The sequence below is a fragment of the Rhinatrema bivittatum genome, chromosome 4, assembly GCF_901001135.1.
Source record: "Rhinatrema bivittatum chromosome 4, aRhiBiv1.1, whole genome shotgun sequence".
In the NCBI taxonomy this organism is placed as follows: domain Eukaryota; kingdom Metazoa; phylum Chordata; class Amphibia; order Gymnophiona; family Rhinatrematidae; genus Rhinatrema; species Rhinatrema bivittatum.
In genome coordinates, this window is record NC_042618.1 from 396,345,832 (window position 1) to 396,358,919 (window position 13,088).

Sequence of the window (13,088 nt, forward strand, 5' to 3'; positions counted from 1 at the left end):
GAGTCACTCAGCGGCTGAATGTTGTCCCCCAGCCCCTCATTTTCTGCACTGTGAAAGAGTTACGCACACAAATGGTATTTTCAGCACATAAAATATGATCAATGCACATAAAACATGTTCTAATATGTGCTAAAAACATGGTTTGTGCACAAAGCATGTTTTATGCAAATAAATCTAGAGTACAGAACCTTCCCGACTTCGCCAACCACAGCCTTAAAAACTTTACTCCATCACTGACCAGGAGTTACATTTCCAGTGCTAAGAAAACATAAGTTACAACTATGCACTTCTCTGCATTGGGAAGTAATAATTACTAGATTAACATGGGATTTTCATGGAGGAGAGCTAATGTGTGCGCATATTTTTTATGCACTGAACTTCTTGTTAAATCGACAATAAAGTTGTGCAATCACACATTAACATGTTTGTTCAGCTGAGCATACCTTATTACATTAGCCTATCTGTATATATATTTTTGACTGGTTCTTTTCAGTGGCATGGTTTAGATTTTGGGATTTTGCAATTTTTGTTATGTTATATTGATATGTTGCCTCTGCTAACTCCTTCCCTGATTATAGTAGGGAGAGAGCTAGCTGGGTGGTATGGTTTTTATTGCTTTATTATTTTAAATTATTTATTTTCTTGCTTGTGAATTGTTTTGAAAAATTCTCTTTATTGTACATGCTTTTATGAATTGTATTTTTGTTATATTTAACATATATTATTGTAATCTGTATTGATGAATTTGTAGTTCCATATGTTATAAACCATTCTGGATGGTCCTACAGGACTAATAAGGCAGGATGTAAGTCTAATAGATAAATATAAAACAAAAAACAATTTCCATCTAACATGCTCCCTCCCACAAAAAGTCTTCAGTTGGCACAAACCCTTTTCTGTCAGCTCAGCCTTTGAACAGACTGCTAATAAACACTACCAGCCAGTAACATAGGGCCCCAGTTTTGTTTCTCTGAGTTGCTGAAGAAAATTTCCTAGACACACACCAGGGTAATTGCGGTTAGAAGAGCTGCTGAGGATGAGAGCGGGAACTGAGAGGGAGGAAGAGGCTATTGATCCATTCTACTGAAGGGGAAGATTGGGGGTGTGTATGCAAAATGAAGGCTGAGGTGTGCTAAAATGGTTGACAGGCATCATAAGAACATGCCATACTGGGTCAGACCAAGGGTCCATTAAGCCCAGCATCCTGTTTCCAACAGTGGCCAGTCCAGGCCATAAGAACCTGGCAAGTACCCCAAAACTAAGTATATCCCATGCCAGTAATAGCAGTGGCTGTTTTCTAAGTCAACTTGATTAATAGCAGATAATGGACTTCTCTTCCAAGAACTTATCCAAAACTTTTTTTAAACCCAGCTACACTAACTGAACTAACTACATCCCCTGGCAACAAATTCCAGATTTTCAATGTGCGTTGAGTGAAAAAGAATTTTCTCTGATTAGTTTTAAATGTGCAACATGCTAACTTCATGGAGCGCCCCCTAGTCCTTCTATTATCCGAAAGAGTAAATAGCTGATTCACATTTACCCATTCTAGACCTCTCATGATTTTAAAAACCTCTATCATATCCCACTTCAGCCATCTCTTCTCCAAGCTGAACAGCCATAACCTCTTTAGTCTTTCCTCATAGAGGAGCTGTTCCATCCCCTTTATCATTTTGGCCGCCCTTCTCTGTACCTTCTCCATCACAACTATATATTTTATGAGATGCGGTGACCAGAATTGTGCACAGTAATCATGGTGTCGTCTCACCATGGAGTGATACAGAGGCATTATGACATTCTGTTTTATTCTCCATTTCTTTCCTAATAAATGCTAACATTCTGTTTGTTTTATTGACTGCTTCAGCACAGTGAGCTGAGGATTTCAAAGTATTGTCCACTATAATGCCCATATCCTTTTCCTGGGTGGTAATTCCTATTATGGAACCTAATGTCTTCTAACTACAATGTGGGTTACTTTTTTGCATGTACATCACTTTGCACTTGTCCATTTGAATGCCCAGTCTTCCGGTCTTGCTAGATTTTACTGCAGTTTTTCACAATCCCCTTGTGATTGGAATAATTTTGTTTCATTTTTAAATTTGATCATGTCACTCAATCCCCTTCCCAGATCATTTATACATTTATTTTATTTATTTATTTGTTTTTTATATACCGACATTCAACACAAGTCATCACATCGGTTTACATATAACAAATTAAAAAAGAAAAGGTTACATTGTAATAAATAGTAGAGAGTAGATAGATAAAATAGTAGAGGGAGAATTAAAGAGGAGGGGAAATAAATAAAGTATGATTTGCAAATAGAGTGGTGATGCTGATGGTGTATTAAAAAGCACCGTCCCGGTACAGATTTCAGAGGTACTCCACTGTTAACCCTTCTCCACTGAAAAAAACTGACCATTTAGTCCTACTTCTTATCTTTTAACCAATTTGCAATCCACAATAGGACATTACCCTATCCTGTACTTTTTAATTTTCTCAAGAGTCTCTCATGTGGCACTTAGTCAAATGAATTCAGAAAATTCAAATAGACTATATCTACCAGCTTATTATCCATGTTTATTAACCCCTTCAAAAAATGTAGCAGATTGGTGAGGTTAGATTTCCCTTGTGTAAATCCATGCTGCTTTAGTCCATTAAACCATGTCTTTCTGTGATTTTATTCTTTAGAATAGTTTCCATGATTTTTCCCAGCACCGTACCTAGACTGACCGGTCTATAGTTTCCTGGATCACTTCTGAAGCCCTTTTTAAAGATTGGGGTTACATTGGCCACCATCCAATCTTCAGATACAATGGACGATTTTAATGAGAGCTTACAAACTACTAGTAATAGATCTGCAATTTCATTTTTTGAGTTCTTTTAGAATTCTGGGGTGTATACCATCTGGTTCGGGTAATTTGCTACTCTTTAATTTATCATCTGCCTTATTACATCTTCAAGCTTCACCATAATTTGTTTCAGTTCTTCTGAATCATCATCATTGAATACAGTTTCCGGTATCGGTATCTTTCCAACATCCTTTTCAATAAACACCAAAGCAAAGAATTCATGTAGTCTTTCCATGATGGCCTTATCTTCCCTTAATGCCCCTTTAACCCCTCGATCATCTAATGGTCCAATTTCCTCACAGGCTTCCTGCTTCATTTATATTTTTAAAAATCTTATTATGTTTTTTTGCATCTATGACCAGCTTCTTTTAAAATTCTGTTTAGCTCGCCTTATCAATGATTAACATCTAGTTTACCAATGCTTATTATGCCTTTTCCTATTTTCTTCAGATGCATCCTTTTTCCAATTTTTGAAAGAAGTTCTTTTGGCTAAAATAATCTCTTTCATCTCAACTTTTAATCATTCTTACAGTCGTTTAGCCTTCCTTCCACTTTTTTTTTTAATGTGTGGGGAATATATCTGGACTGGGCCTGCAAGATGGTAGTTTTATATAATGTTGAAAACCAAAATAATTTCTCTATATAGGCTACTATGTCCTCACTGTATAATTATTCAACATTAAACCAACACTTATGAGGAACCCAATATTTTTCAATGGATTTAAACTTTTTTTTATAGCATATGGGAATTAGTATCAGAAAATAATGTGCTCTTTATCAATACAGTCATCTGGCTCTTGCCCACAAAGGGCTGCAACCAGTTTCATGTATGTAGCACTTGAGATCACTTCATTTACTATTTCCCAATGTTTTTTTTTTTAATTGCTTCAATCGCGCATTATATGATCACCACACTTTAAAAACCCTTGTACAAAGTGCACATATCTCCCAAAAACACTTTATGGTCAACTTATCCTTCAACTTAGCTGACACCGCGGTGTTCCAATGTGTTATCCAAAAACAATTTCTTCTTTTCTTTTTTCATGTTACACACACTATTCAACTATCAATTTATTTTCTTTGTCTTTTTTCATTTAAGAGTTTCTTTGGCTACCATTGACGTGGTGTCATTATACACGAATATCCCCCAATATGCCGCTTTGCGAGTAATAGGGGACACATTAACAGAAAAGGGAATCAGAGAATGTACTCCGGTCCAATTTATAGTCACATTAGCAGCATTGGCTTTAAAGCAGAATTTCTTTTTATTTGATAAAATATTTTATCAACAGGTTGGCGGAACGGCGATGGGGGCAACCATGGCCCCCAGTGTAACAAGTCTATATGTGGGGCGGTTTGAAAAGGAATGGTTGGGTATCTCACAAAACAGACAGTACATATTATTTTGGCGTCGTTTCATAGACGATATTATCATTCTGTGGTCTGGTGGTCAGGAATTGTTTGGCCAATTTGTGGACTGGTTGAATACCTGCGACTCTTCACTAAAATTCACCTATACCTTCGGGGGATCAAAGGTACCATTTTTAGATGTTAAGATATCTATTGAGGCAGCACAGTTTTTTTTTCACAATTTATAAAAAATCCACGGACAGGAACACACTATTAAGCTACTCTAGCTGTCATCCTCAAAAATTAATTAACAGCATATCCTTTGGACAATTCTTGTGGCTGAGAAGGCTCTGTTCAACCATGGAAGAATTTAAAGAAAGGTCCAAAGACATGAGTCAGAGGTTTCTTGAAAGGGGTTACCCAATAAATGTTGTGCGGCGAGCTTTTAAACGGGCAAGGTGGAGCAACAGAGAACTGTTGTTAGTGCCACAGAAAAAAGAGAAAAATACACGATTGACTTGTGTATTACCATTCTCAGAGGGCATATAAGAAGTTGCACTGAGCATTAAGAAACATTGGCATATTTTACAACTACACTCTGGGGTAGATTTTAAAAATTTGCGCGATCGCGTACTTTTGTTCGCGCACCAAGCGCGAACAAAAGTACGCTGGATTTTATAAGATACGCGCGTAGCCGTGCGTATCTTATAAAATCCGGGGTCGGCGCGCACAAGGGGGTGCACATTTCTGCAACCTGCGCGCACCGAGCCCAGCGCACGCTGCCTGTTCCCTCCGAGGCCGCTCCGAAATCGGAGCGGCCTCGGAGGGAACTTTCCTTCGCCCTCCCCCGCACCTTCCCTTCCCTTCCCCTACCTAACCCACCCCCCCCGGCCCTATCTAAACCCCCCCCCCTACCTTTGTCGGCAAAGTTACGCCTGCCGGCCAGCAGCCCCACTCCGTGTTCCGGACCCGGGGGCTGGTCCAGAGGCCGCGGCCATGCCCCCGGAACACCCCCGGGCCGAAACCACGCCCGCGTCGCCGCCTTCGAAATGCCGCGTCACTCCTGACACGCCCCTTTTACAAAGCCCCGGGACTTACATGTGCCGGCGCGCGAGGGCCCTGCGCGCGTAAATCCGGCCGGATTTACGCGCACAGGGCATTTAAAATCCGCCCCTCTGTGTTTAGAGAACAGTCAATGGTAGCAATAATATTAAGGATTGAGTAGTTCATTCTTTTTTTAAGCCAGTAGAGGATAAAATACCCGAAGAGGTGGGTCATTACCCATGTAACTCCTGCTCTATGTGCATCATTGTCCACTCTAATGTCCAAATACCTATAACAAAGCTGAAAGATTATGTCCCCATTATAAGAACTTCCTGCACAACTAGTATGCTTGTGTATGCTATCTGGTGTCCGTGTGAATTATTATATGTGGGCAAAACTATGAGGAAATTAAAGACTCGCCTCATTGAGCACAAAAGTGCTTTAAAATGTCTGAAATTAGAAGCACCACTTGTGCAACACTGTGTGGAAAAGGGGCATCTTTTTGACAATTTAAGATGCACAGTGCTGGAAGTTCTCACTAAAGACGAACAAGGAGGCAATTTAAATCAAAAGCTGCTACAAAAAGAACAGAAGTGGATCTTTAAATTGCAGATGGTACACCCCGAAGGACTCAATAAAGAGGTCAGTTGGTCGGTGTATTTGGTTTGAGGAAGCTGATTGGTACAATTTGGAGGAGGTTGAGTGATTTAAAAACGTACACTTCTGGCGTTCAAAGTTTGAGCGAGAAGCACCATTTGTTGAAGGAGTGCTGCAGGATGGAGCCGGTTGCAGCCGAAGAATATTAGTAAGTTTCATTGCGTAAATGGCCAAGTTTTGAAATTGTTGAAATTATTTTAAATGAGAAGTTGAGTGTAGAAAATTTAATGTGCTATTTTTGATAGGTTGAATCCCCTGAAGAAGTTGGTAACAGATGCCGAAACATTGCCAATGTTGGGAGTTGAGCAGTGCGTGCAACGCAGAGGGTAGCATTAAATGAAAAAAGACAAAGAAGTTAAGTTCATAGTTGAATAGTGTGTGTAACGTGAAAGAAGAAAAGAAGAAATTGTTTTTGGATAACACATTTGAACACCGCGGTGTCGACTAAGTTGAAGGATAAGTTGACCATAAAGTGTTTTTGGGAGATATGTGAACTTTGTACAAGGGTTTTTAAAGTGTGGTGATCATATAATGCATGATTGAAGCAACTTAAAAAAACCAATGGGAAATAGTAAATGAAGTGATCTCAAGTGCTACATACACGAAACTGGTTGCAGCCCTTTGTGGCCAAGAGCCAGACGACTGTATTGGTTAAGAGCACATTATTTTCTGATACTAATTCCCATATACTATAAAAAAGTTTAAATCCATTGAAAAATACTGGGTTCCTCATAAGTGTTGGTTTAATGTAGTTTTATATAATGACCATGCCTATTGTAAACTCTTAACTTTTGTATTTGCACTTAAGTTATTTTCTATTTTCCTCATTTTATCAGTTTCCCTTTTGAAATTTAATGCTAATGCTGTAGATTAACTTAATGTCCTTCCTCCAGTCATTAAATCAAATTTGATCACATTATGATCACTACTGCTGAGCGACCCCACCATCGTTACCTCTCACACCAAATCCTACGTTTTACTAAAAATTAAATCTAAAATGACTATGTTTTGGCAGTTCCCAGACCAACTGCTCTATGAAGCAGTCATTTATTTCATCTTGAAACTTTACCTCCTTAGCATGTCCTGATATTACATTTACCCAGTCAATATTAGGGTAATTTAAATCTCCCATTTTTACTGTGCTACCAACTTTTTAGTGTCCTTAATCTGTTTTAGCATTTCATTGTACATCTGTTCATTTTTGCCAGGTGGACAGTAGAATACCCCAAAGCTAAATTCTTATGCATTGCACATTGAATTTCCACCCATAAAGATTCAATAGTACATTTAATCTCCTATAGGATCTTTATCCTGTTGGGACTCTATGCCATCCTTAACAAAGCGCAGACATCCTCCACCCCTCACCAAGTTGATCCACCCTATCACTGCGATATAATTTGTACCCTGGTATAGCACTATCCTAATGGATATACTCCTTCCATCAGGTTCCTGAGATGACCTCATCATTCAGTACTGTACATTCTAACTCTCCTATCTTAGACTTCTGGCATTAGCATACAGACATTTCAACATACATTTTTTTGCTTGTATTAACAATCTGCTTATTAGCTGATGGAGATACTTTGGAATCTTTTAATTTAGGTGGCTATTTACTTATAGGCAGATGGGCTCTGTTTGCTTTTACTGGAACTTCTCTCTATCAGGATGCCCTAAGTCTTTTGTTAGTTTAGTATTCTTTTTGAAAATACTTCTCTCCGAACCATGGACTGCTGAGCTTTCTCCCATGTTCAAAAGCTGCTCTATCTCCTTTTTGAAGGTTATTACCAGTAGCCTAGCTCCACCCTGGTTAAGGATGAGCCCGTCCTTTAGGAATAGGCTCCCTATCCCCAAAATGTTGCACATTGCCTAATAAAACTAAAGCCTTCTTCCCTGCATCATCATCTCGTCCATGCATTGCTATTCCAGAGCTCTGCCTGCCTCTGGGATCCTATGTGTGAAACAGAGAGCATTTCAGTGAATGCAACACTAGAGTTTCTGCATTTCAACTTTCTACCTAAGAGCCTAAATTTGGTTTCTAGAACCTCTTTCGCACACCTTCCTATGTCATTGGTGCCCACATGTACCACGATAGCTGGCTCCTCCCCAGCCTTGTCTAAAATCCTATCTAGGTGACACATAAGGTCCACTATCTTTGTACTAGACAGGCAAGTTACAAAGTGATCCATGTGTCCACCAGCCATCCAGATATCTAAATTCCTAATAATCGAATAAACAACTATGACAGCTGACCTAACCCCCATTCTTCCTGGTCTTAGTCCTTGGAGATTCATCCTCAGTGTGAGAGAATAATGCATCACCTGGAGAGCAGGTCCTTGCTACAGGATCACTTCCCACTAGGGCTATGCTCTTTGACCAGTTGATTTTGGTCTTCTAAAGCAGCACAAGGGCTTCTGGACTGGAGTTGGAACTTGGCCACTATTTCCCCAAAGTTCTCCTCTATATACCTCTCCTACTTATCTCAAATTCTACAGGTCTGCCACTCTAGCATCCAGAGATTGGACTCGTTCTCTGAGAACCAGGTGTTCTTTACATTGAGAGTACACATACAGCCTCCTACTAACTGGTTGGGTGGATAATAATATAAGTGGCACTCGGTGCAAAAGACTGGAACATCCTCATCTTGCTGCTAAACTGCTGTCAACATCTTAATATTTTAGAGTTCTTGAGAATGGCCGACCCTGTCCTAGCCTACGTTGCTCTACTTTCTCACCGTTGTAAGTGAGAAAAGATTGATTCTGACAGAAGTGAAACACTACCCTTAGAACGGAGATAATATTGGGCTCAGGGATACTTTTTCAATTAAAATTACCAAAGGCCACCAAGGAGGCGAAACCCCTTCACAACTAAAGTCAGATTCCAAGTTGAGAAGATCTCCCACAGTGGAAGACTTGCGTTCTTGACTCCCTAGAAGAAAGTATCCCATCCGAGAATAGCAAAACAGCTTGCATGACTGTCTCCCTTCCAGCAAGCCAGAGACTGTCTCTGCCTTCTGGAAGATTCGCAAGTTATGCCTTCATCCCAGTCTCCTCTGGCTTAAGAATAAGGTTGATGGAATGGGTCCCTCAAATAGAAATATTGCCTCCTCTGTAAACTGAACTCACAAAAGCTCAAAACTCTAATTTCTGCTGAAACTCTAATTTTGGTCCGCTAATGGTCCTCTTATGTCACTGAATGTTGTAACCCTGACACTAAATATCTTCCTTATGTAGCTTGGTTATCTTAACAGTCAAGGTCATAAACTCTAAAAGATGTTTTCCAGTCTCTTTTACAACCTAGAAGAATCCTTTGACAGGGCAAAGGGGAATAAGAACCTATGCTTGCACTTTCATTACTTGGTCTAGAAAATGTCTGAGATCCTGGAAGGAACACATTTAGAAGACTGAATATCGGTCATAATTTTACAAGGATACCCACATCTCCTTGTTTCTACTTTTCTTTTATAGCTGAAGAACTTGCTTAATTTATTTTTGTACATGAAATATCGATAAAATGCCTACTGATCTGGCCAAAAATGAGTGCCATCCAGCTCCTGTTCCATGTGCACTACAGCACTGCTTTCTATCAAAAGTACCAGGACTTGATCTGGGGAAACCATCCATGTTTTGCTCTTGGCAGGATGCCTGCCTACTCACAAACCAGGCAGAATGCACCCATTGACACACTGAGCCACTGTGACTTACCTGCAAGCACTGTACCTCTCTCTCTTTTTTTTTTTTTTTTTTTACAGCTATACCAGAAGCCAGCAGAGGGAGGGAGAGGGGCGAGTGATAATTTCAGACCTCTGACTAAGTTTAAATCTGGCACAGCACCATAGGAGACTAAGAAGTAGTCCAGCAAAAAGGCTGTGCTGCAAGCCTTTTTCTTTTAAACTATTTTATCCTTGTTACTCTCCCTGAATACTGGGACTGTGTGCTATTGGTTGCTCCTGCTGCCGGACACACCAAGGAAACATTCACCCAGGACCTCCCAGTGCTTGACCAATAAGAACAGGATCTCAGACCCCAAATGAGTTGGTTCCCATGGGGAAAAAGAAAATTAGTCCAGCAGGATCATCACCCAGAGCACCTCCAAGACTTAGCCCTTGCTCCACCAGAACCTGGGCCTAAAAAGCCATCCTGGGAGCTGCCTACACATAGATGCCGCACTAGTCCATGCATCTGCTGGAGACAGAAATAATGAAGAACTGAAGGTTGCATCAGGCCCCTATATGGGGAGTGAAGTTAGCTTTGAGCATTTTTTTCTCTGCCTCCATCTGCACATAACCCACTTGGTTGCACTGATTTGAAATGGATGATAAGAAATGGGAAAAATAATCCTAATTATAGGTGCACAATGCTGGTATCCATATTAGGAGTCACCACCCAGTAAAAAGATTTGAGAGTCATTGTATACAACATGTTGAAATCTTCAGCTTAGTGTGCAATGGTCAAATAACAAATAGAATGTCAGGAATTAATCAGAGAGGAATGAAGAATAAATTGGAAAATATCATAATGCCTCTGTATTGATTCATGGTGTGACAGCACCTTCAGTATCATGTACGGTTCTGGTCACCCCATCTCAGAAAAGATAAAATGGAATTTGAAAAGGTACAAAAATGATAAAAAGGATGGAACGGCTCCTGTATAAAGAACAGCTAATCAGGTTAGGACTCTTCAACTTGGAATAGAGGGGATTATGATAGATTTATAAAATCATAAGTAGAGTACAACAGGTAAACAGGAAAGGTAGTTACTAAGATTAGGGGACACGGCATAAAGCAAACAGGTAGCAGATTTAAAACAAATTGGACAAAGTATTTTTTTTTTCACTTAATGCAAAATCAAGATGTGAAAGCAGTTGCTGGAGGATGTAGTCAAGGCAACTAGCATAGCTGGAATAAAAAGGTGTTTGGACAAGCTCCTGGAAAAAAAGAACATAAACCATTATTAGCTGTGCAGACTAAGGAAAGCCACAGCTTATCCCCGAGACTGAGTAACAAGAAATGGATCTACTCTTTGGGATCTGCCATGTACTTGTGACCTAACTTGGCCACCGTTGGAGACAAGATGCTGGACTTGATAGATCTTGGTCTGACTCTGCAAGGCACATCTTAAGTACTTTCTTCTTTCTACTATAGAGGCACCTTTCTACTATAGAGACACCTTACTGGCCCACCCCATTAAATCCTCATTAAGGAAGAGAGCCCTTTCCACGTCTGGACCAACGCAATGGAACTCCCTTCCTTCCGGAGCTTTGACTAGAACAATGCCCAAACACCTTTAAGAAAAGACTAAAGACATGGTTGTTTAGCGAAGCCTTTGCCTAACTTTGATGACCCTTGAACATTTCAGGCAGCGTGGTCAGTAGAACTTCATCACTAGCAAGCCGATCTGAGTACAGACGAGCTATCAAATGTTTTTCCTCTGCAATACCCTATCCCACTTATCTCTTTGTTAATCCTATTTCATTGGATCCAAGTTTTGTTCTCCCCTGTTTAATGTAATGCATCCTTTTGCAATGGTTATTGTTATAATGTAAACCGAGGTGATTTGTAACTTGTTACATGAATATCGGTATATAAAAGTGCCAAATAAATAAATAATAAATAAATATAGGTTGCTAGCATCTGGGGTGGTATTCAATATGAGTTATATCGCACATCTTAAATGGGTTTTTTTTGTCTTATTTTATATATGTTCTTCAGTGCAGGAAAAGAATCACCGCATGGAGTTTTTTGTATATACGTTATTTATCAGATATTACTATCTGTAAGGCCTGTATGTACAATGGATCATTCTATCTCTGTATTCATATACACTTAGTGTCATTTAATATGCTGTACACTGCCTAGCATCAAAGTCTCTCAAAACGGTGGGTATTTCATTGTAATAAATAAGTGAATATGCTGCTCTTTTGAACATGCCAATGTGTTCTCTACTGCGCCATGGTTTAATGAAACTACTGCTTGGAGACAGCACTATACAAACTCCCGTGCCTCACATATTTAGTGATACCAGAAACAATGCTGTAAGTAGCATACTTCAATAAATATAAAGTAATTCAAACCAGAATATATTTTTGTGATTCTCTCTCTCTCTGTCTTTCTATATATATATGTATATAAAGAGATATATGTATCTAGCTATATAATGAAAGAGAGAATAATACAGACTTTGAAATAAAGCCTTTCCCATACCTGTTTCCATTTTGCCATCTAGTGCAGCAGGGCCATCAAGTACCAAACTTTTTATCTGAAGAAATTCATCTGGCTCGTCCCCTCCAACAACAGTGAAGCCAAACCCCCTGCTGCTTTTCCTCAGTTTTGTATGAATGAACTTTCCTTTCAATTCGGCTGGGTTTCTTGTAAAGAATGGTTTTCCTAAATTAGAAAACAAATAGTTACTAGGTATCTTTCAAAAGCACCACTACAATTATACAATTTTAATCATTTGAACTGCCTAGAAACATACAGCCTCAGCTAAAAAGCTACTGTTAAACTAAGGATGGGGGTGACCTGTGATGTGTATGGCACAGCAGATGCTACCATAGGCTTGCTGGGCAGACTGGTTGGAGCGTTTGGTCCTTTTTCTGCCGTCATATTCTATGTTTCTATAATGACAAAATCCCAGACAACTTTTTAAATCATGTCTATTACAAATTAATGAAGCACCCAACTGTTATATTAATATCGATCAGATTGGTTTCTTTCAATGTGAAAAATATAAAGGAAACCTAAGTGGCTCTGACACAGGAAAGCACCAATTCTCCCAAAATAGTGTTAGAAAAGTCAATCGACAGTGAAACAAAAACAATTATGATCCCTATTTCGTTTTTAAAAAATTATTTTATATTTCATCACCAAAGAGTAATGAATCAAACTAAGGGGGTGATTTATTAAGCCATTATAGTTTAACACATGAGGGGACAAATATAATGAGGGGTGTCACTGCAATATTTGGTCTCTCCCTGACAAATTATTGCAGCATTACCGTTGCACGGTGTTTATTATGGAAAAAACATGTGACAAAAAAATCACACTAAAGTAAGCATCCTTCACAAGCGACGGCACAGCAACCCACCTTGGCTGGGGCTTTCATCACTTAAAGGGCCAGCAGACCAAAAAAATGTTCCTTTCCAAAAGGCAAAAAAAAAAAAAAATCACCCCAGGAGTTGATGTTGACT

General features: G+C 39.4%; 1 protein-coding gene across 13 annotated transcripts in view; it reads right to left on the reverse strand.

Moving 5' to 3' along the window:
- The window catches only part of MAGI1 (membrane associated guanylate kinase, WW and PDZ domain containing 1), a 975,264-nt gene that overhangs the window by 217,653 nt on the left and 744,523 nt on the right, over positions 1 to 13,088 (reverse strand). For all 13 annotated transcript variants that reach the window (XM_029601033.1, XM_029601039.1, XM_029601036.1 and 10 more), the window contains one exon: positions 12,103 to 12,285. In XM_029601033.1, coding sequence (XP_029456893.1) covers positions 12,103 to 12,285 — 183 coding nt within the window. The remainder of the gene's footprint in view (positions 1 to 12,102; positions 12,286 to 13,088) is intronic.